Below are 24,173 nucleotides of genomic sequence, written 5' to 3'. Positions count from 1 at the left end.
ACTTGTATTGCATCTATTTAATATACAATAGTTTTGGGTATTAGTTTGACGCAAGGTATCTTCAAGGTATGTGCTTCTGTAACTGCAAATGTGTTGCTCAGCATTTAATATCTGTCAATTAGCCTTTCCCAAGAGTCTCAATCAGGTTGTGAGTAACAAACCATAATGGTATTTTTGAGTAGGGTATAGATAAAACCAAAATAATCAAGTTTCGGACCAACCTGTTGCCCCCCAGAATTACTATAGGAGAAGAGAGCAGAGGCTAGGGCTAAGCAAATGCTTCTATGTATCAGATTAAAAGGAAAGAAATCTTGTTAATACTACACTTCAGAGTGTTTGTCTATAAGCTACAAGTAGACAACCAAAGCATCAACATACCACAATTTTACATAAATGTTACAGTTCCATAATTGTGTTATGAAGTCTTTGTCAGAAGTTATACATGTGTTATGTATATTCCCTTCATTTAAACAGTTACCTAAAGTGCCACATGAAGTTTAGGTTTGTGGCTTTGATTTTGGCTGTTCTCATTCTGTTTTTATCCACTCTGTTACTAAGGTAGTCTTCTATGAATTTATTAATTTGAATAATTATATCAAATGATTTTGTTAATGCTAAATGCATGCATTCTTACCTGCTTCTTGCACTGTAAAGCAAAGACTGTCTTATTTCCTTTGTATGCAGCTTTGCAATGCTTGGTAGTTGAGGCTACTTGTATTATAATCATTATACTGTATGCTTTTGAACAATCATGGCATTTAGGGTAAGTACTTGACAGATGATAATTGGAATTTGACTAATCTTACAAAAGTAAACTAAATTTGTTTAAATTTGTATCTATTCTCACAGTGTCTGTGAGCATGTAAAATGTAATTTTCTTTAAAAGAAGTTTGGTAAAGAATGACTTATGATGTCACTACGCTTTTTAAACCACATCGAAACATGTAGGCCCTGATAATACATATTGAAGGTGCAGTATTCAGTCATCTCTATATAAATGTATATATCTCACTATATACAACATATTTAATTCAGAGTTAAATCAAACTATTACATTAAACGATTTAAACTATAACATTTCACAACCAAACATTATGAAAGAAAGGAAACTCTTAACATTGTCATACGGTACTTGTATCTCTCAACTCTGCTGGAGCTCCTTTCCCTTTCTTTAGATTTCAATTGATTTCCTCTTTCCCAGTTATTTTGCCCGCATAGCTGGGGATAATTCCGTGACCTAAAGTATATTTTCCACCAGACTTCATTTAATCATCCGTGTCAGAACAGGCACATTATTCAGTCAGGTCAATTAAGATAACTAAGGCTGTAATTTTGTTGCATAAAAGAGCAAAACTTAGTGGTAGACATATTGTATCGTATACTGAATGGGTATATGGCTGTTTGTGAGTACTAGTAAATATTTTATACATAAACTTTGCCATCCGAAAAGAAAAGTTAACTGGTCTTAGCGAAATTGTATGAGAATTTAACTAAGTTATGCAAAAATAATTCAACGTGTTGCGTCCACATCACCAATCTCGAAAGCAACCTCAAAAGTGACATCTCTCAAGAGTATAATGCTGTAATCTGTAATAAATCTGAGCAGTCTAATGTTATTTGATCATACAAATCCCAATTTGTTGGGTGGACTAAAAAAAGGTATGGATTTTTGGATTATGTACAGTGCAGTAGATTAATCTTTAACCGGTAGATTAACCATTATACAATTTATGTGTAGTCAACTTTCTGAGAACATTATGAGTGTGTTTAGGAGAGTACATGAACAATAATACATTTGAGAGATTTTACAGTTTGTGATAGATAATGTACTATTGATTGAGACACATTTTTTAAATGGCTCAGCGAGGCAAAACACATTTGCATCATTCTTGGTGATTTTGTATTTAAAGGACAACTATCCCTTTAAAAAGGATATAAAACATTATGAGCTGGCCAAATCTGGAAAAAGTTCAAACAGTGTAATGTGGATGAATGACCATTCATTTATAATATAGCTTACTTTATAAAGTGGATAGTCATGAGTAATAATACCCAAAAATCTAATCTTTACATTTGTAAAACAAATGTGTGAAGAAGTACAGTTGTATATGAATGCAAATACATACCACATCTACACTCAGCTAAGTGATAGAGAGCATAGAGATAACTATAAACAATACTTGTTCTGTGTACTTCGATATTTCTTCACAAAATGTTTGGTAGTTTTGCAGTGGATGATTTATCAATGCTATTTCTAATGACTATCTAGTTAATGTATTTAAAATATGTTTCTGTAAAATAATTTAGATCAGTATTTCACACTGAGATCGCTCAGTACTTTCAGCTTTTCACCCACGACCCAATCATCATGTTCTAATATGCCATTGTGTTGGTCTCTACATGATAGCTGGTGCTAGCAGATGTGGGCACTGTAGTTCTTTCATACTACATTGTGGAACACCCAAAAGTTTAAATCTGAGAAAAAGACCCCCACGGACAAGTCAAGTTGTCTGTCTGAGACTGATAATATAAAATTGCCAAATCCCCCTTTTACTGTAGCTAATGATAAGTGGGCTGGTATGTCAATATGGAGATATAATTATAGTTGGCTGTGGCCATTGACGTGGCCAGTCCTATCAGGCGTGTATACATTGCACACACCTCAGATTATCACAAATTTGGGTACTGATTTTGGCTTCATAAATGTACTTTTAGTAAATGCTGGTTCACATTTGTGCCAGAATTTGGGTTTAAGTAATTGGTCCTCTCGTGGTCTGCTATCATTATCCAGTGGAACCAAACAACACAACACAGATGTGGTATAATTTCAGTTGTTTAATGAGCTAAATAACAAATTAGACATTTGGACTGCTTGTGTTATCAGGGCTTACAAAAAGCTAGGCTTTTTACAGTACACAATACATAGCAGTGTGCTCTTTCCTCATGGCTGAATATTGTGCCTTTAACAAGAATCTCAATATTTTCACAGGGTTCCACTAATTATAACTAGTGAGTAGAATTTAAACAAATTGACTTGTACTTTTTTTAAAGAAGAAGAAGAAACAAAACAGTGATCATCACAGAACTTTTATGACGCTATACAGTACATACTATACATAAGAGTAGATCGTAGTCAGACATTCCAGCATTACAATGACAATCTAAATTCAAGGTAGAGAATATCCTGTGAGTTAGGTTTTGTTGCTGTTATTGTCGTCATTTTAGAGTCGGAATTTACAGACTGGATAAAAGCTTTTCCTCACAACAAAGACTTGCATACCAGACAGGACACGTTTTCTTTGGACAACAACGGCAAATGGAGGCTCTAAACAACTGGTTTCCCTAAGGCTTTTTGAGGGATAAGGAAATGTTCTGAACATTATTGTGTAAAATTACTGTACAATTTTCTCATGCTCTACATGTGCTCTCATGTGTAATGGTTTGCGTGCGTGGGCCTGAGTTTGTGTGTATGTGTGTGTGTTAATTTGGCGAGCATGTGATTTTTCTGCTTCAAAAATATCTTCGAGCAGACATGAGTGTGTAGGTTTATGTGTGTAAGAAAGAGAGCACAAACTACAAATCCTTTGTTTTAAATTGTAAGGATTTCAAAGTATAAAATTCAAATAAAATAACTGACATCCCTACCAACCAATACACAGAACTGAGCTGTCATTAGTGTCAATGTCAAAATCCACAGTTTGGACAATTTTTACACTTACAAAATGTACAAAATGTTATATTTTACCTACAACATTGCTTTGATGTCATTCGCTCGTGCTGTGGTAGACATGCCTCAGGGGAGGTACATTTAGGATAGACCAGTAAAGATAGGCGAACCTTGATCAAGTGACCTTAATGTTAGCAAAGGGTAATACTATAACATTAGCACAAATGTAAGTTGCACCACCATTCTCATTAGGCTATTACATAAAACAGCTGGCCACTGGATCTACTAGTTAAGGCTAACGCTATGATGGACTTCAGCTTGAGATACTCATGTGATAACAGCTCACAGTTAGAGGGACTAGTGCTGGATGAGTTATAGGACTTCATTTGGGCCTAATTGCATTACTGACCTTGTGTGTCCGTGTGTGACAGACGGAGAAAAAGAGATTCCATAATTGGTGAGCATTCATGTTTTACAGTGAACTGAGTGTGTGTGTCATCCTATATTTTGGTATGCACAGATAATTTTGGAGTTTGGTTTGGAAATTTGAAATCAAGTGATACAGTTGAAAGCCTTTCATAATAAATCTACTAACACTACTACTACAACTAATAATAGAGTTGAATTGCCTATGAAGATACATCAGGGCACATGCAATTATTTTGTATTTTCTATTCACTTACATGAAAAACAATTATAGAAAGAATTAATATAATATAGATAATGCAATGAACATTTCAGCTTAAATTATCAGTTGATGAAACGGAAGCAGAATTTACTCCAACCTTAGTGCAGAGTACACATTCAGTGTCCTCCACTATTATTGGCACGCTTACATTTACATTGTCATTTAGCAGACGCTCTTATCCAGAGCGACTTACAGTAAGTACAGGGACATTCCCCCCCGAGGCAAGTAGGGGAAAGTGCCTTGCCCAAGGACACAACTTTGTTTTGCACAGCCAGGAATCGAACCAACCTCCTTCTGATTAATAGCCCGACTCCCTAACTGCTCAGCCATCTGACTCCCTTAGTACTGGTACATGAGCAAAACTGGCTATAAAAAAAACTTCATTGTTTACCCTCTTGACCTTTCATCCAAAATATTCACAAAAATAGAACCTTTAATTAAACTTCAGCAATCTAAAGAAAAAAGATCCTATAAATCAGAAATAAAAATTTGAAAACGATGCTTGAATGTTAGAAATCAACCCACCATCTTGTAATGGACACACAATTACTTAGATTTATTGTGCAATTATGAAATATATGACAAAAAAGAAAACACTACAATAAAGTAAGTAAATAGAATTATCTTAATTATCACTTGTATTTGAAAATGTAAAGATTAGTCATTATACTTTTGCATTGATATTCATGTGGCAGATTTTGGCATTCAATTTGTTTTAATATAAATACAAACATTTCTTAGAACGTGTGAACTTGTGAATATATATTGTACTGTATATTCACAAATGTTTCCAATTCAGATAATCTTCTTGTCTTTTAAATGTTAGAAAATAACATTATACATACAAAAATCTAGGAGGTGAAAGTCAGCAATGCAGGCACCTTCATTTCAACTGCAGCACCACCTGTAAGTACACAACAAACAGCACTAAAATACACCCACATTCACTGGAAGATCTTACCAAAACATAAAAATAGAAAATGCACACATACAAAACCATAATGTAAGCAAAGTGCCTTAAACACTAAAATATTCACAGTTTTAATGTAATATATGGGGAAAAGTATGAATAGACTTTCACTGAAATTAACAGAGGGATATTTCTGATAAAAAGCATAGGGGGAATTATTTAACAGCAATTAATCAGTTGATCAGATACGTCTTGAATCCATCAGCGAATTGGCCATCCATGGGGTCAAGGGGATTTTCTCTGCTCGTTGATTTAAAGGGTACCAACATTCAAATGAGCATTTCTTTAAGTATCAAATGTTAAATGTATGATACATAATTTGAAAGATTACAATCTGCACTTTCATCCGTATTTAATTTTTTTGTATGATCATGGCTTAAATGCAGATGAAAATACCTGTCACAATTACACAATGCTATCAAAAGTGTGATTTAAAATATGAATCAACAATTGGTGTTTACCTTATTAGCGGCATCTAGTGAGCTGATAAGCATTTGTAGTTCTTCTCTGTTCATCTCTATATACACAGGCTTTAGGGTTCCGTTCTGCTGCACTCCTAAATGTAAGTCCAGCAGGGGAGTCTGAAGAGAGGAAATCTTATCGCTAGATAAAGCCAACTAAAGAGATGGAAATAGAAAGATAAAGGAAGGGAAGAAGCAATACGAAGTTAGGACTGTTAGCTTGTGATCATTATGCACTTTAGGACCTACGCAAGACTTTTTTTTTATGACATTAAATTCACCCGTCACACATCACAAGTGGGTATGATGTGGCATTGGCATGTAAGAGGAATGATTCCACCAGCCACCTTAACTTAGTCCACTTACCTGTGATGAATAACAGCCAACAAAGCCAATAACCCAAGCTTTGGTAAGGTCAGTTTGATTTAACTTTTAACCTTTGAGAGACACTTTGATCTCATACTCTGCTGTCAGGTGTAAGATAGATTGGCAGGAATGTCAGCATTATTGGTTATAACCACTAAGAACTAAGTCACTGGGTGCATTAACCATTACTTAGCTTTGTGTAGTGTTAGCTTGCTGACTAACCCAACCACCTTAATACGTTATCTATTGCTAACCTGACTTGCAAGATGGTTTGTAACACTTATCCATCTAGTAAGTCATCCACGGAAACTTATGAAAAGGGCAGGCAACTAAAACAACAACAAAAAAAATGATTTGGATGAACCATTTGTCCATGACTGGCTAACTTCAACCACGGCTACCACAAGTTTCTCATTCCAAGCTGATTGGTCAGAATCACTGTGGTTCGGGCACAAACGTATAACTTAAAGCTTGGCAAGATTCATTCTCGTGTGGTCCTGATCTTGCAAATACAGCTATCTCACAGCTTCCGGCTATACAAACTGGCAGTCAGATCTGTCTTTTCATTATTTTAACTTTTGCAATGCTATATCCTATTTTCTAACATTTTCCTTGGACTTGGGTTTTAGTCTGATTGCAGGGATGTCAGTTTGAAGCACATAAAAAAGTTTATTACATTCAAGATCTTATTCTTATGTTCTTACTTTTACATAAACAAAATGTAAAAAGACACATTGTGTAGTCTACCTTCATCTTCCAGTCAAAATCTTGGAGGGTGGCACTGGACACAGAATTCGTCCTCTCCACTAATGCTTGATGGATCTCCTCCTGTCTGGCCCTTAGCACCATCATCACTGCTTCCCTGTACCCATTCTCCATGCCTGCCAATAATGCCGTAACCTGCCCAGGGGAGAAAGGTTTGGCACTTACTTTGTCAGACCCTAATGTTAAGCGGTAATCACAACCAGCCATTTGACTTGGCTATTGGTGGGTCCCACACAGCAGTCATAGTTTACACCATCATGGCTGCACTGAAGGTGCACACCGGCACACAGAGGCTCGGGTTCTATTCTGCTTTCCACATTGTTGTAAGTTTGCTTCATTATATGGTAAATAATATAGCAAAAAGCCCCAGCAAGTGAAGAGTATAGTGTTCTCTATATTTGGGTAGTATGTACATATTAGTACATGTAGTATGTAAGTATTGTAGTCTTACAGTGGTCAAAAATGTAAAAGAACATAACAATGTTACAGGGCAATGCACAGAAAATTACAAATGACCTGTCACACTGTATGAAATTGCCCTACAATATTCTACCCTAGATAACACTCGCAACAGTAAGCAGTAATGTTGGTTGGACCCATTTGCAATTTTGCTGTATGCTTACTGTACTATGATTAGGACAGGGCACAAAGGATATGCTAAACATACTGTGACTACTTACTGCATAGGTGGGGACTCGACAAGCAGACAAGCTATAAGACCATTTCCAGACTTATTTAGTCATTAGTGTTAAGACATCAAATTGTCATTGTAAATTGGGTCATGTACATAAATGTATTAAAAATGCAACAAAAAAAATTGTTGAGGATTTATAGACAATCACTGTGCCATTATATGCAAATGTTAAACACCACTACGCCTACAATACTTCCAAAGACTTTATGCACCCCTGAACTGCACTAGTTCATTGCCCATCTCACCTCTTCATTTGAGATCTTCTTACCCACTGCCAGTCGAAACAGAGAGGAGAGGGAGTCCAAGAGCTGAAGCCATTGATCTAGGCTCCACGTGTCCCCATAATCAGCCATTTGAGGGGGTTCTCGTCCGCATACCCCATCCACCACCCTGTGCAGGAGCTGGAGGATAGAAAGTGCTTACCATGTGGACTACTGTATCATACACTACACATTTTGTTAAGGTGTGGGTTGTACTATGGAACTTATGACAAGATGAATCCACTATGGCGTTGGTGTTTATTTTCTCACATTACATTCCAAGACATTTTTCTTCCATTCCGAAATAATTCGAACAGTAAGATTAACACATATTCATGCAATATATGGCATAGGCTAACGTCGGCAAAACGGAGTCACACTGCGGTAATGGACATCAACGTCATTCAACTTTTAGCATGCACAGTACTGCGGTCAATTTGATTTTTGACTCCACCGTTCTATAGATGTGTAGACGTTGATTTGAGGATATTTGAGAATTTGCTGTCACATAACGCTACATAGCTATGTAAAACTGACTAACAATGTAGGCCGCGTCTATGATGTCGGAGTGCTAAATATTACCCACAATGCCCTTAAATTATGGAATTACGAAAGTGAATAAATGCATATTTTGGCTCTTTACAAAACTTACTTTTGGACATGATTCAGGAGGTAATTTGACAAGTAAATTCAACATGTTTACATCAACTTCCGCCTTCAACCTTTACGTATGATGTCAACAACCGGTATGTTTTCTTCTTCTTCGTCTTCTTCCGATTCTGGTTGGCAGATTGCATACATCTGTAAGGTTCTTCCACCGCCACCTACTGTGTTGGAGTGTGAGGGCAGTCACGACATACAAATTATATTCTCCACCACAACAATCCTGCATGGCGTGAACCCCACTAGTGGGCCAACACTCTACACCCAGCTCCATCCTTCCCTAGGGATGGGTGGACAATGGTGCTTTCTTCCAGACTGTGATGGCCCACAGAACTGAAGTGTCAGGGCATTGAAAATAGAGAGCACCGTGCCATCTTGTGGTTATCTTAAATTATTGCAGCCATTCAGTCTACAACAGTACACCCCATGCTTTAAAACAATATATAGCCTATATTTATGGCTACTAGTGTTATTTTTTATCCGATATCCGAGCTCACTCATTCAAAGTGTTGCAATGTGCATAATTGTGTAATTTCCCTAGTATAAAAAATATGAACTGTAACTAGTGCCGGACTTGAGTGGGAACTTTGTTGGCCGCATGAGCTTTGATGATCGCATTAGCTCGTGTGACCTGTGATGCGTCTGCAAAGCAAACAGTGAGTGCGTTTATTAAGTCTTCAAACCCCGATCATAACCCAATACTCGCAATAATGCGATTATTTAAGTGATCATCTGAACGCCTTTATCTAGGGTAAATTAGGGTATTAGGGTAAAGTCTTAATCGGCGTATTGATAACCCGATAAAGACGCCTGGATTTTTGCCTAATCTTTCGATTCTTTGATTCGTGTGAACACCTCACTCAGCTTTCTTGCGGTTTTCGCCAACTGCGCATGTCTGTCAGAAGTAACATTAATGCAGTTGTATTCTGCATCAACAAAAACGTAGACTGCATTGACAATGCATTTAGCCTACATAAATCCATTTTTGATATAATTACTTAAAATATCCTACTTCATAACAATATGTACACAGTATCCTCAAACGAACAGTGACAAGATTATTTTATTTAGATAAAACATGATACATTTTTTTGCATCCAGAGAAGTAAAGTACACATGCTTCAGATTACCACAACATATAAACATGTAATACTTACACATAATTAGGATCAATCAATAAGTAAATCATTTGATACATTTACCATAACACATTTTCCTGACTACAATATGTACAGTTAGATCTATTATACATTCCATTTGTTTAGTTGGTATAGGAACCGCATAATGGGACTTTCACACAACCTATATGTATGTGTTTTCAATGTGGATGCTTAATGCCCAAGTTGTTAGCAATGTAACGTATCCATGGATTTTGGAGTGTGCGTGAGTGCAAGTGTCCTTTTCCAATAACCATAATTCACAATCATTGCTTCACTAGCTTGTGATATAGGGTTGATTCAGTCGTTAGAAATATGAAATTACACTAATTGCTGTTCACTCCAAGAACAAGTTGATCCCTGATCTGACCGTGGGCCTCATGAAGTTTCTGTAGTCCATTTGTGTCTGACCTCTACTCACCCCAACAGAAATCCTCTCCCCTTTTCCATAACCCTCAATTCCTAATTCACACCAGCTTGAGGCACTGCGTGTTGAAACTGTCCCCCTCGCGGATCGCCACCGACTCCAACAAGGCCTGTTTCTTCTGCGTGCTCCGCGACGACTCCAGCTCGTACATGGTTGTGAGGTTGAAGAGCACGCTCTCGTGAAGGTAGAGCGCCGGGTCGTGCTGCACCAGGCCCTCCAGCTGGCCCAGGGACTCCTTCAGACGGCCCAGGTAGAGCAGGCACACCGCTGCGTTGTTGTTGGCCTGGGGAAGAGGCGGAAAAGGGGGAGAGAGAGAGAGAGAGAGGGTGGTGGGGATGCAGAAGGAAGGACAAAAGGGTATAGATGTGAGGGAGGAAGATGAGTCCGTGTGGGAGAGAAAGGGATCGAAAAACATTGGGTAAGAGCACGCGTCTGTTGCTGTTTACTGGAGCATTTGTTGAGAAGCAACAGTATGTTTCCGGCCAAAACTAAACTCGCAATGTTTGGGGCTATCTCTTTGTTATGATCAGTGACCTATTTTCTTTTGTAAAGCTCTCTCTTGGAAGTCGCTTTGGATAAAAGCGTCTGCTAAATGCATAAATGTAAAATGTAAACTAGCCATTTTATTGAATTTTGACTTTGACTTGAGTGCCTTCGGCAGCACAACCTATTGTAATCTCACTGGCGCTGTTCGACTAGCTACTGTATCCCTGTTTGCGCCGTTGCTCAGCAAGTATCGTGCCGTGGTGGAGCAGGACTGATCGACAAGCGCATCATACATTTGAGCAATTCAAGACGTGCATGTACAGTAAGTAATGTCACATTAAATAATGTATTTAAACTCAAACTTGTGTGGTGCATCGCTGTAACACTGCAGTGCTGTAGCAGCAAGAATCCTTGCACGGATAATCAGTGTGCCTACTTATTTTAATTACCAAAATATTACTTGTACAATTTAAGTTTAAAAAAAAGCACCCATCTGCAACTGACGCAAGCACACCTCACAATTTCCCCAGAAATGGTACCCTCTCTAGTTATGACTTACTATCTCATCATTTCGACTTTATGATCTCATTATTAAGTGTGCTTCCTCACAGCAAGGAAGTCTAATGTTATCTCACATATTATTTATTATTATTTCCCACCATAACTCCTCTCTCAGTTTAAGCACTACATAGACATGAAAGGTGTCAAATGTGCTCAATATGAGGTGAGATTAGTGTCAGAACTCTGAGACCTTGAAAGACACGATTTGAATCTCTGTAATGTGGAAAGAACAAGTTTAGCAAGCTTGTAAAATAAATTTGCAAGCTTATAATACATATTTGCAAGCTTGAAACTTGACATGTCAACATATTTATATGTTTGTAACTAACTAATTCACTTATGAGTATTCAAAACATGTTTCTGCAGAGTCCTGACACTTGTCACACACATTGTGAACGTTTTGAAACGCTGAAAACTGAGACAGATTAGAAACTTTGAAAAATGAGGGGCGAAACCTTACACCCTTTGACCAATCAGATTACTCTACAAAGTCTACCCAAACACGATTCGTAGGATTCTCACATCAATCCAAAAGGGTTCCAGGCCAGAAACTCAAGCGAGCAGGTGACTTTGGTGATACAAAATGGGGAGCGTGTATGCTTAATGTTAGCTACCAAAAACGTAGTTTGGGAAACCCTGCAGTAATGCACGGACAGTGAAGTAATGGAGTCTCCTACCACTGGGTTTTTGGGGTCGATCTTCAGCACGTCAGAGAAAGACGCGTGGGCCTCCGCATAATTATTCTGACTCAGGTAGACAAACGCCCTGAAACACAACACATACAGTTACAAAGAGTCCAACGGTATACCTTCACTCTTGAGTTTGAATTTCTCGTTCCCTCTCAGAGAATCAATGCAACACACACTCACATTAAGCAACCCCATTCTGATATCTGAGAACCCTATCTGATATGTAGCTACCCATCTTGAAAGAGGCGTGAAAGATGCCGACTTTGTCACCTCACAAAAGACAACAGCAATAGTCATCACAGTGTGATAGGATTTAAAGCGTATTATCCGGGGGGAACAAACATACATACTCAAGGTGTGAAACACTGGCTGCTTTCAGAAGTTAATGAGGGCTTCAATGTGGTATCGAGGATTGACACACACACAAATACACACACAAATAATCTGCATACACACCTGTTCATAAAAACAGAAGTTTGCTGACTAGGCGCGTTTCCCTGGGACTGGCAGGCCTTCTCCACATCCTGAAAGTGTTTCTCTGCGGTCCTAATGTCTCCGATCTGCTAACAGAAACAACAGGCATTATACAACAAAACATTTTAGTATTGAGAAAGCAGTTTTTTAAGTGCATGTGTATCGTAATGCTTTCCTCTATATACAAATAGTGGGCCTCATTTATTAAACAAACGTACAAAAACTGCATACAGTTAATTCCACGCAGAGCTCTGTATTAATCAATTTGGGTGTGAGCAGAGGTTTTGATCAAATTTCAGGTCAAGTCGTGTAGGCACATTGTTGAGTTAATGGGGACTTGTGGTGCAGCATAGTCTGACCGGCATCTAAGCATATGCAGCCAATTAACGGGGTTAACATTAGTCTAGCCCCCCAAAGTAATCTTTCTCAAAATTAGATATTAATCTTCCACAAATTGATGAGGGTTACGATTAATTTCTCTTTCATTTTGAGAGGGATCTTTTTAAGGAGAGTGATTGGTTCAATGGACTTTCGAATTTCCAGTATTCTGCATCTCCATGTCGTAAACCTTGAGGGCAAGGCCTCTAAACCGAGGATATACATGGACATGATATTTAAAAGACGACCGTTTTCAGCCGCCACATTCACCAACGCTCGATCATTCTTACGCCGTGATCGGCCGGATACGAATGATCGTGAGTCACTCGTGAACTCTGCTGTGAGGTGATTTCGAGGCACAAATCAGCGCTGGTTTCTATGTTAGTTTGATAAACGAGGGGCCAGTGAGTGTATGTGTGTTTGACCTGCAGAAATATGCGTCCGATCCCGCTCAGAAGCTGCACTTTCTGCTGGGGCTCATACTGGATGATGGAGTGATAGGTCTCTACTGCCAGAACATAGTCCTGGAGAAGGAGGGGGGACGAGAGAGAGAGAGAGGTATGAAGAGAGAGACAGGGAAGGACAATAAGAGAGGAATAGAGAGAGGGGGTGTATTAACCAGCGGCATACATCATCATCAAGGCATTTCTAGTAACACCATACACTTCAAAGTTACCCCCATAGCTCACACACTCACTGAACTGCTGAGCAGTGTGTTAGAAAGGTGCAGTTGGTGCAGTGTGGGATTGTATTTGCACAAGAGTGCCTTTGTGTATGCACTCGCCATTGAGCCTGTGTGTGTTTGTGTGCAGTGCCCGGGCTTCCAGCAGATAGCACTCTAGCTCTACCCATCATCCACAGAACACACTGTCCTCCTACTTGACATTCCCCTTCTTTCAATAACAATGAATCCAATTAAGCCTGATCCTCTGGGGATTTCGGCTAAAACCACCCATCCACCATCATCATCCCATCGTGCATACACCTCCACACACCTTTCCTTCGATAATCGAGACGCATGCGATCTATACACACAGCTACCAGACTATACCACTGATATACAGATACTTACACACACACACACACACACACGAGCAGACACACACACGTACCTTCATCAATAGCAGGCAGTTAGCCATGGAGTACATGACCCTACTCAGACGAGACTGCCACAGCTCCAGAGAGGCTGCAACACAGGACGGACACACACACACACTGAAACCACAGCTGGCATTTCCAGAGCCATACAGGTGGAGTTATATTGGGCTTTGTACGAACACACGTTTAAAAAGCACATATTGTAATCTGGCCCAAAGGAAATACTTCCACACGATGGAAGGGAAATGAAAACGCATGCACATCCACAGGACAGGGGTGTTAGAAAACAGGCTGTCCAGATGGGTGTCTCCTCTTCTCCCTAATCCCTCTGCTCAACACACCAGTCCTCTCAACCTCGAAACCATCCATCATTTCTAGGGGAGGGGGAATTACAAAGGGAAATACATCCGCAAAGCCGTGGCTTGTTTGGCAACAGTGCCGGTCCGAGCACATTTGGTGCCCGAGGCTAGATTTACCTAGCCCCCCCCCCCCTCCCCCTCCCCCTCCCCCCTCTAGTGGGATTGGGACACGGTCATGTTAAAATAAGGGGAGAGGATGATCGATAGTAGATTCATATTACTAATGCTGCATTAAGCATCCCGCCCCAAATGGACGAGGATGGATCCTTTTAGATCTACGGAGCAAGGAGCTGATGTATTACTATGCATGTGCGCGCATGCATATCATCCTGCACCTTGTCGGTTTTCCTGGGTTAGGTTGATCATGCTGCCATCCTCGGCCAAGCCCTGCCCCAAGTTATCTAGAACCTGTCAACAGAACGGGAACATGAGTGTGTGAGTACGGGACGGCAGGGCTAAAACGGCAAATTCCAAAACTCTGGGTTTGGTCTTTTGATGTGTGTGTGTGTGTGTGTGTGCGCTCACCGTCTGGCATACTGTCTTGAGACTGTGCAGGCGGTCCAGAGACTCCTGTGGGTTGGCCAAGTACTGAGGCAGCTCTGCATGCAGCACTCGCATGGAGAACGGAACCATGGAACCTAACACACACACACACACGCCCTTCATCAGTGTACACAGATTCAACCCGCAGATGACATGGCAGATCACCGTGTTCCCTCTCTGCCACATCTGTGGTCCCAAATCGCATCTCCTCAAATAACCTCAATCTCTGCTCTCCCTCCGAGCTCCCTCCCTCCCCCCACCACCACCACTTCTCTCTTTTTCCCCCTTTCTCTCTCTCTCCTTCCACCCATCTCTTACCGCCAAACCCCATTCCCAAGTGACAACATGTCTCTCTTTCTCCTCGCACTCTCATCTGTCTCAGCCCCCCCCCCCCCTCCCCACACACCCCAAGGAAGGCCCTACATGCAGGTAGGCAGGGAGACATATTCCTCAAAAGGCGAGGCTTTGATCTCAGCCTCTTTGATAACAAGAGTTGCAGATCCAGCATGCTTGCCGGCTAGCTGTCTGTCTGCCTCTGTCTGACAGTCTTGCTGCCTGCCTGTCTGCAGGGATTATTAGAAAGTTTCATTGTCAATTAAAGTTTCACGGCAAACAGTGTCCTCAGACTGGATGATGTCGCAAAGTACCTAAGGGGTTCGGGACTTTCCCAGGACCATGTTCCGACATGTTCGCCAGCGTTAAAGTTCAGAGATCGATCTCCTCTCTGCAGGGCCTGACGTTGGCCGGGAACCCATTTTCAAATTGTCAAATCGCATTCAAGGTTGGCCATTTTCTCCTCTACTAACTTATTAAACAATTGTACCCAAGTCTATTACCTGCCCCTTGCAGTGTCAATCTGTATACTTTTAGGGGTCCGAGTGTGTGTATGCTAGCTAGAAGAGTTCCATCGTGGACAATAACACTGGTTGGGTCCAGCGGAATGAGGAAGATAAAACGTTGGGGCCAAGTAGGGAGATGATGCGAGTGTCTGGAGGCACCTCTGAGGGCACAGAGCAGCTAATATAGAAGAGTGGGAAATCCAATCTGCTTCCGGCTTCAGTGTGTGTGTGTGTGTGTGTGCGCACAGTGTGGAAGTGTGCGCGGGAAAAACTGCATACAGGCGTTGTAAAGCGTGTGAAGTGTTTTGGTGCCTTTGTGGGTTCAGTGGTCTACTAGGTTGTCCTTACAGGCACGGCTGACACAAAGCAGTGGCCGTGCGTCAGAGTGCTCTTTAGTGCCGCGTGAAAAGAAGCAAAGGCGACAATAATAACACCGGCTCTGCGCCCATGTCGGGCTCAGGGAACTGAACCCATCTGATAGAACCAGGCTTTTGAGTTGTGCATGACACCTTTTCATGTCTGCGTGTGTGTGTGTGTGTGTGTGTACATGTATTTGTGCAAGAGGAACTAAGTGCGTGTATGAGAGAACATGCGTGATTAAACATTGTTTGTGTGTGTGTGTGTGTGCGCTCACCACGTCTCCCAGGATAGACAGTAGGGTAGTACTCATAGTAAAGGTCAGGCTGGTCCATGCTGCCAAAGGGTTCCATCTCTATTTCAGCGTTCTGGAACAAGCTCAGCTTGATAAGCAAGGCCAGACGGACAAACCACAGCTGGAAAACACACACACACACACACATATTAAAAACACAGTGAACCATGTGATGTGCATGGATACAAACACACAGGTTTATATCTCGCATGGGTAGGACTCTTCCTGTTGTTTACTCCGTGTGTAAGTGTGTGTGTGTGCGCACGCGAGTGTGTGTGTGAGACACCCTATTTCCCCCTCCCATCCTGTGAATATGTGTTGTGTGTTTGTCGGCATGCTGCTGTCATCCTGAGTCTAATGCATGAAGGCAGCTCCTGCCTTCCTCCCCGCTATTCCTCTTCTCACACACACACGCACACACGTTACAGAAGACCTCCCCTCCCCCCAACACACAACGCACAAACCTGTCAACTCCAACTCATCTGACGGCATTAAAGACGCACACACTGTGGGGTACCTGGAGTGAGTCAGTGGTGTGGCTGGTGGGCTGGCCAGTCTTGCCGTAGCCCTGCCCGTGAGCTGTCAACAAGCGGCCCGACAGGTCCACAGCTGCCCTCCAGTTCTTGGTTCTCTGGAGAAAGAGGGAACCCATTAGAATGGCAGGGTCTGACATTTTCTTCTGTTTTTTTTTTTGCCTTTGACTTTTTGGAGACACGAGAAGAGTACGCGTGTGTTTGTTGATTTGTGTGGGAAGAAGGGTCCCTGAATGAAGGGGACGCACTGAGCAAGCGACACACGCACACACGCGCACACACACACACACACACACACACACACACACACACACACACAGTAACAGCTGCTTCAGCAGTAGGGGGTTCAGGTTAGGAACTAGGGGGACTTGTGAGTGTACGTGTGTGTTAAGTCGAGACACCCCGTTAGCGAGAATGACAAGGTCAGACCGGAGATTGGGTTCTAACCGCACTGCCATTCATCATGGCAGGTCAGTTAATTAGGCAGCATACCGCCTTCTACACGGAGAGAGTGGAAAGGGCGAGAGATAATAACAACTCAACTCCTTCCCTTGCCCCTCCCTTCCCACGAGCCGCCCGCTCTCTTCATCATCTCATTCCGCCTCTCGTTCCCCTTCCTCATCTGGTCATGCTGCCCAAGCGTCTCTCCCCTCGCCTCCCTCCAGCCTACCACCCTCCCTCCCTCCGCCCACTCCCTTTCTTCCCTCCTTTCTTCCCTCCATCCTCCCCCCCCCCCCCCCTCCCTCCATCCACCCCGACATCCTTTCGTTCCTCTCTCTCTGTGCCGGCGGCCGTGTCTCCTCGAAAATCTTCATTAGTGGGTGAAATGAAGCTGAAAACGAGAGACAGGCTGAACGGCCCAGAGCGGCGGCAGCAGTGGTGAACCGTACGACACCACGCCGACCTGCTCTGGCATGGCTTTGGCACGGGGGGGCAAAGCCCACGGTTGTACAGTTGTTGCCATTCCTTCACACTTGCCCCCACACAGGGAAGGAAAGGGGATGGGGGGGGGCGAAACAGGATATAGGAAATATACAGAGAGGCGGCGATGTAAAAATGAGAGCGAGGAAGAAAAAAAAAAAAGATGAAAACGAGATGAAAAGGAGAAGTGTCGTCAGAAGTCAAGGGACCTCCTACTGCACTGCGCCGCCTCAACAAGGCGGCAGGCACATGTGGCTTTAGAACTGCGTTTTGTCTCCGTGTCATTTCCGGGGAAGCACATCCGAGGCGATCGAGTTAGGATGTTTGGCGCGGGGCGGCACTAGACGCTGCATTAGAAAACAGCATTGACCAGCCGCAGCTCCATGGCAACAGGGGGCTCCGCCTTCTCGGAGCTCTTACACAGGATCCAGAGCGGCGCTGTTGATGCGCCGCATCAGCGTACACACCGACACTAACAGCTACACGCACACACAGGAAAGTTGGTTTCCCCAATTACGCTCGTCGCTGGGTTTTAAGGGGGTGATGGCTCTTAATTGCATCGAAGATGCCAAGAAGCGGCTCTCTTCCTTTGGTGTGTTCAGGAACTCTCCCCCCCATATACACACACACACACACACACAACCTCACCATTAGGCTTAAATGCTAGCCTCCGTCTGTGAACAAATTAGCTACATTTTGCTTTGAAGCTTATGTAGCCTTGCTTTTTCTGGAGAGTTCTACACTGTGGGTGTCCGCTGGGCCATTTGCCTCGAAGACAAAATACCTGTTCTTATGTACTAACGTCATCATGGTATAAATGTTTTGGAGCTATTGGACATGGCCTATATGAGCTCTGGGATGCAAAAGGGATTCTTGTGAAGTGTCACGCTTGGGGCTCTCATGATACAATTATATAAACATTAGAATTGTTCCCTTTCGGTATGTAGAGCTTCAGGTCTCCTTTGTGTGACATCAATGAGCTTTGGGCCCAGCCATAGACTCACGCAGCTTATCTATCCCATCCTTACGGGCTATAGCGACTAACAACGGCCGACAATGCACTAGCATCCACATGCAGCAAGTCGTCGCAGATTTATCCTTTGCTTCGGATATGCTGCTGTGGACCACGAGGACGCACGCTTTTCCCTCGGCCTACAGCAGCATCACGACAACGACTGGTCTTCAAAAGAGGATAGAGAGCTGCAGCTAAACCGAAATTCTGCTGGGCATAAAACCTCCGTGTGTGTTGCTTCCCTTATGGCAGAGAGCTGACGGTGCATATTAGGTCCTTGAGTGTGTGTGTGTGTGGGGGGGGGGTAGCCTAATAGGTTAGGGTAATGACATTGAAGCGCACCTGCAGCTATAACGTTGATAGCCCTGTGGTGATTACTACAGGGGAAATGGAAAGGGGGTGGATGGAGGGCGGTGGGCGGACGCACTGAAAGTCTGACCAAGTCAAGGTGGGTGGGAAGGTGAAGGCGATGAGTTAATGATTACACACACACACACACACACACACAGGCATGCACGCAAACACACACACACACACACAGATATACTGTTCGCATACGTGTTCACGCAGACGGGACATATGGCTGAGGCCCAGGCAGACCTGGCCCCGAGCCCAGACACTGACCCACTGAGGGAGGTCACCAGCCTCAAAGGAGGGATGGAGGGAGACAGAGGTGGCTAATCAGAGTGACAGATGAGTTCAGCCCTGGGCCCCACGGGGCGAGAGAGAGAGAGGGGCCGAGGCGGGAGAGAGAGAGAGAGGGAGCAGGGGAATGCTCCCAGACCATCTCATGGAGAGAAGGGGAGGCAGGTCACTGGTTAAAGAGAGAGAGAGAGCATAAGGAGGGGGGGAGGGGAAGAGTGTGGGGACAAATAGAGAACGATAAGGCTCTTGGCTGTGGTCAGAGACAGAGAGCTCAGCAGGACCATCTCAGACCTCTTATTGACCCCTGCCATTGGACTGACTATAATGGGACATGACCAAAGGTCAAATCACAAGCCTTGCATGAAGTACTAGTTCACATACAGCCTCAAAAGTCCACCCCTCAGATGAAACGCCCACGTTGCCAAAATACCTATAATCACTGAGGCCACTTGCAATCTAGTCACAGTCACCTTGGAATTGTAATTCTATAATTTTGCAATTGTCAACATTATGACAAATATGTTGTGACGAGGAAGAAAGAGGATAGAAAACAGCACCTGTTTTCAAAACCCTCCTCTTCTCTTAGGAACCCGTTTCCGCTCCTTTACCCCTCACTTGCACATTCCTTCACCTGCCTCTCTGCCTCGCTGGTCCCTCTTTTCCCACCTTGTACCTGTTCTGTCTCCTCTCCTCTCTGCCTCGCTCGTCCCTCTCTCTTCCCACCTTGTACCTGTTCTGCCTCCTCTCCTCTCTGCCTCGCTCTCAGTGGCAGCACTCGAGTGCGTGTGCGCACAAGAGGAGTGTGGTGGCAGGGGACAGTCCTACTCTGGCACTGCGGCATGACTCACTGTCAGCTCTCTGCACCGCTTCGGGTCAGGGCCAACACACACACGCACACATCACACACGCACACGTCACACACGCACACATCACATACACGATGACAGGGTCACAATCTATGCCCAACATGGCAGCGAGACAGAGGGCAACTGCACAGGGACCACATGGATGGCAACACGTCCACCCACACACATGCTGGGGAGGGGGCGACACGCAGTCGGGTGCAGCTCGTCACGGACGCGGACGCGCTCCCGTCAGGGTTTCGTCTTCAGTTCCCGGTTTTCCCAGTCCGCTCCTGGCCCCGTCTCTCTGTCCTGGCTCCCTGCACCACCTGCGTGTCGGTCCCAGTAACCCAGCTGTCGTCCGTGGGTTAATAACCTGCCCTTTTCCCGTGGCTGCTCCCTGCGTCGGTCTTTTTCGGTTTCTTGTCATGTTCATGGGAGGACCCGGCTTGTTCAGGTCAGTATTATGGTCTAGCTAGTACTCCATGCAAGAATAACACACACACACACGATACAAGACTGACTTGCGTGGACACATGCACACTTTTTTAACAGTCATGCTGGCAAACCAATAAAGTGTTCCAATGCACAGCAATCAATTATATTGATCCATAGTGACTCCAGTCACTATGGAGCTGGAAGGGCCTGTACTCTGACGTACAGACACACACACACACACACACACAGTAGTGCAGTCACAGTGAGTGTGTGTATATGTATAGGCCTGTGTGTGTGTTAGTGGGAGATGACAGTATGTGGGGTTTTGTGATTGCAGTTCACTACTAAGTCTGTGTGAGAGAGAGACAGAGAAGGCTTAAGTAGACAGTGTGTGAGGAGTCCAACAGGCCTTGAAATATGCACACAGCTCCTATGCAGCTCCCATGCATTATACATACACAGCAGGAAAGAAATACTCAAGAACCCCCCCCCCCCCCCTTCCTCTGTTGTTAGTCACCTCCAGCCTCTCCACCTGATAGAACTACAAAACTTTCAATACACAAGGCCAAGGGCAGGGGGATAGAGAAGACCAGAACAATGTTTTACAGAAGCAGTGTTTCCTTTAGGATTTTTTTTTGCAGTGGGGGCAGGTCTGTCCGAACACCTCCCCCCCACCAGCCGAAACGAAGTTCACTATATTTTGATTTAATGAAAGGTAAATGTAAAAGTCTACTGTCTAATAGCTAATGTAATATTGCACATATTTCCGTCCTATTTCCCCTAAAGCAATGAGGTTAAGCTACTTAAAGACACCCCTTCCACTCATAAAGTATGTTCTAAATGGCAAAAATGCTGCCAATTAATAATTGACGTAACAACTTATTGTAAATGGTCAGTAGCCTAGCCTATCGATTAAGGTAGGCCACTCTAAAGCACGTGTACACTGTCTGCTTCATTTGATCTTGACATATAGGCTAAGCATTCTGTAGCAAATAATAACAATAAACGCACTATGAATGACATTATCTTAATCCATTATCTTCAGCATAATGATGCACCTAAAATACAAACGTGAGCAAGGGTGTTCAGCAATCGCTATCGAGCTAGCGGGCCGCCACGCCAAAATCAACATAGAGGAAACACTGAGAAGGATGGAGGAGAGATCTATATAGCCTGCCAACTAGGAGGAAACTGAAGAGATCTAACTTCATAAAAGAGACACCATTCACACACACACACACGCGCACACACACACACGCGCAGAGGAATGAGACTCACGATGAGCTGCTTGAGGCCCAGGAAGGATTGTTCCACAGCGTTGGAGGTGAGAACTTGTCTCTTCAAGGCTGCCTGGTCGCCCAAAAGACGCACCATAAGGTCCTTCACTGCATCACCCTGCAGCACACACAATGAAACATTCGTGTCAGGCTGTGATTGGGTCGAGGTCAGCCGTACTGGTTACACTGTACACTAGTTACTGCTAGTATTTTCTAGAAACCACACTAGGTCAGTATATAGCCTCAGTATAGTCTAATGACATATGTTAGATTCATGATGAAAGGAGTGAGGAAAATCTAAAACGACAATACCTTTAACATTAGATTTGATGTTAAATAATAATGTCAATCATCAATAAAGAAATGGAAAGACGTGCTCATGTAGCCCATCATCCTGACCTGCAGGTTGTCAAACTTGAGCCCTGGCATGGTCAGTCGGTCTCTCTCCACATACACTGGGTTGTACTGCTGGGTAGCCACCAAGATCAACACCTTCCTGGTCTCCTCTGAGGGCAGCCAGGCATCATGCCTCTTATCCACCTCGCTCAGATTCAACGCTGAGGCAAACGGATCATCGCATTCAGGGAACACGGCCTGGAGCTGGGCGAAGGGCTGAGGGGCCGGGACCAGGGCGGGAGCGGGGACCGGTGGTTGGTTCTGAGACGAAGCCGGGGCCGCTGCGATTGGAGGCTGCTGGGGGTGTGTCGGGACGGGCGCCGCAGCGAAGTAGGAGCCAGGGGTGGGAGTGTCCAATTCTGGGGGTCCCGGGGTGGAGATGGAGGAGCTGGTGGAGGACAGTTGGTGTTCCAGGGGAGGCGTCGCCCCCACGTTGGCCGAGGCGGGAGCCTCCGAGTTGGGGTTGGTGACGGAGATGAAGGAGGAGGAGGTGGTGAAGGAGTCGAAGAAGTCTGTGGCCGGGTTGACCTGGCAGTTGTCCGAGAAGAACTTGCTGAGGCTGGGGCTGGGCTGGCAGACGAGCGGAGGGAGCTTGCTGGGGGTCTCTGGCTCGATGGCTACCCCACTGGAGAGACTGAAGCTGGGGGATTTGATGAGCGTGGGCTGGAAGCCGTCCGGCACCAGGGCTTTTGGTTTGGACTCCTGGCTGAAGATGGTGCACACCGGCACGGCTTCTTCTTCGGTCCCGGTGGCCACTTTGGTGGCCTCGGTAGCGGGTTCTGTGGACTTTGGGCTGCCTGGAGTAGGTGTCTCGTTTGGTGTCACAGGAGAAATGGAGACTATGATCTGCTCCATCGTGTTTGCCTCCACTTCCACGCTCTCGTGTCTTTCTCCGGTAACAGGACAGTTCTTATTCACATCCTCGGCTTCAAATTCGACCGTAGTGGTACCCTGTCCAATCGCTTCCTCCTCATTTCCCTCCTTCCTGTCCTCTCCTTCCTCCTTACCTACTCCTCCATCCTCTTCTCCTTTCTCCTCAAAATGATCCAGGAGGGTGTCTATGGGCGGGACCATATCGTCTTCTTCACTGTTGTTAGGCGAGTCTGAAATCATGACACTTTCCATCATCTGGTCATTGAGCTTGTCCAGGGGACTGTCTGATGGTGTGACGTCATCTAGCGGGGTTACAAAAGAGTCTCCCCCCAGATCGATGCTTTCCTCCTGGAAGAGGATTTCGTCGGAGGAGGCTGGGGGCTTGGCCGAAGTGGCTCCTTCTAAAAGCGAAAGGGCATCGCTGGTGGTGTCCCCCTCAATTACAGCAGTGATGTCCAGGGTGACTGGCCTTTGGACAGGTGTTTCACTGCTATCCATGTTTGTGCGCCTCGAGAACGACTGGGGAAAGCAATATCAAATGAATTAACTTTCCAATTCCACGTATTCTGTATCCTGATTAAGAAATATTTAAAGTAACCGGCCAAACACTTTTCATCAGTCCGTACATCATATTTTATGTTGTTGGTTATAATATACCAGTAGTCTTTGGCTAGCTACTGTACTGTGGCACTAGTCGCACTAGCCTGCACAGTACTGATACCGACGCAAACTAGTGCTAGCTTAGTTAGATTAGCTCGCTGCAAAACCAACTCAAGATAACTGCTTAAAAAACTGAATATTTATCAATACAAAACACGTGCAGGACAGATTATCATTAACACTCACACTACAGACACATTTTCGAACGTTACGTTAAACACTTTCATCATTTACTGCTTGATGTTTATGTTACCTTTGCTTTATCGTGTGACAACTGAGTCGGCAAAGCGCCTGCGTAAATCTTTCAGGAAGTGAAATCTACGACGTACAAGAAGGGACAAAGTTAATTCGCTGATACCAGAACAGTATTCTTCAAAAT

At 43.9% G+C, this 24,173-nt stretch overlaps 2 protein-coding genes across 2 annotated transcripts; both read right to left on the bottom strand.

Annotated features, from left to right (window-relative positions):
- Positions 1-2,820: 2,820 nt before the first annotated feature.
- commd8 (COMM domain containing 8) lies at positions 2,821-8,652 on the bottom strand. The gene is made up of 5 exons (XM_062469006.1): positions 8,524-8,652; positions 7,857-8,012; positions 6,900-7,052; positions 5,787-5,942; positions 2,821-5,259 (listed from the first exon to the last, which is right to left on the bottom strand). Exons 1-5 carry the CDS (start codon positions 8,566-8,568, stop codon positions 5,239-5,241), a joined length of 531 nt encoding a protein of 176 aa, XP_062324990.1. The 5' UTR covers positions 8,569-8,652; the 3' UTR covers positions 2,821-5,238.
- Positions 8,653-9,579: 927 nt separating this feature from the next.
- trappc12 (trafficking protein particle complex subunit 12) lies at positions 9,580-24,162 on the bottom strand. The gene is made up of 12 exons (XM_062468999.1): positions 24,048-24,162; positions 22,265-23,653; positions 21,867-21,983; positions 16,715-16,828; positions 16,180-16,318; positions 14,689-14,801; positions 14,499-14,571; positions 13,819-13,892; positions 13,132-13,230; positions 12,311-12,414; positions 11,843-11,930; positions 9,580-10,401 (listed from the first exon to the last, which is right to left on the bottom strand). The coding sequence occupies exons 2-12, from the start codon at positions 23,630-23,632 to the stop codon at positions 10,159-10,161; spliced, it is 2,532 nt and encodes an 843-aa protein (XP_062324983.1). The 5' UTR covers positions 23,633-23,653; positions 24,048-24,162; the 3' UTR covers positions 9,580-10,158.
- Positions 24,163-24,173: the final 11 nt, after the last annotated feature.

This window comes from Osmerus eperlanus, chromosome 9, assembly GCF_963692335.1.
Source record: "Osmerus eperlanus chromosome 9, fOsmEpe2.1, whole genome shotgun sequence".
NCBI classification, from domain to species: domain Eukaryota; kingdom Metazoa; phylum Chordata; class Actinopteri; order Osmeriformes; family Osmeridae; genus Osmerus; species Osmerus eperlanus.
Note: the sequence above shows the minus strand (reverse complement) of the source record. Positions and strands in the feature narration are given on the sequence as shown.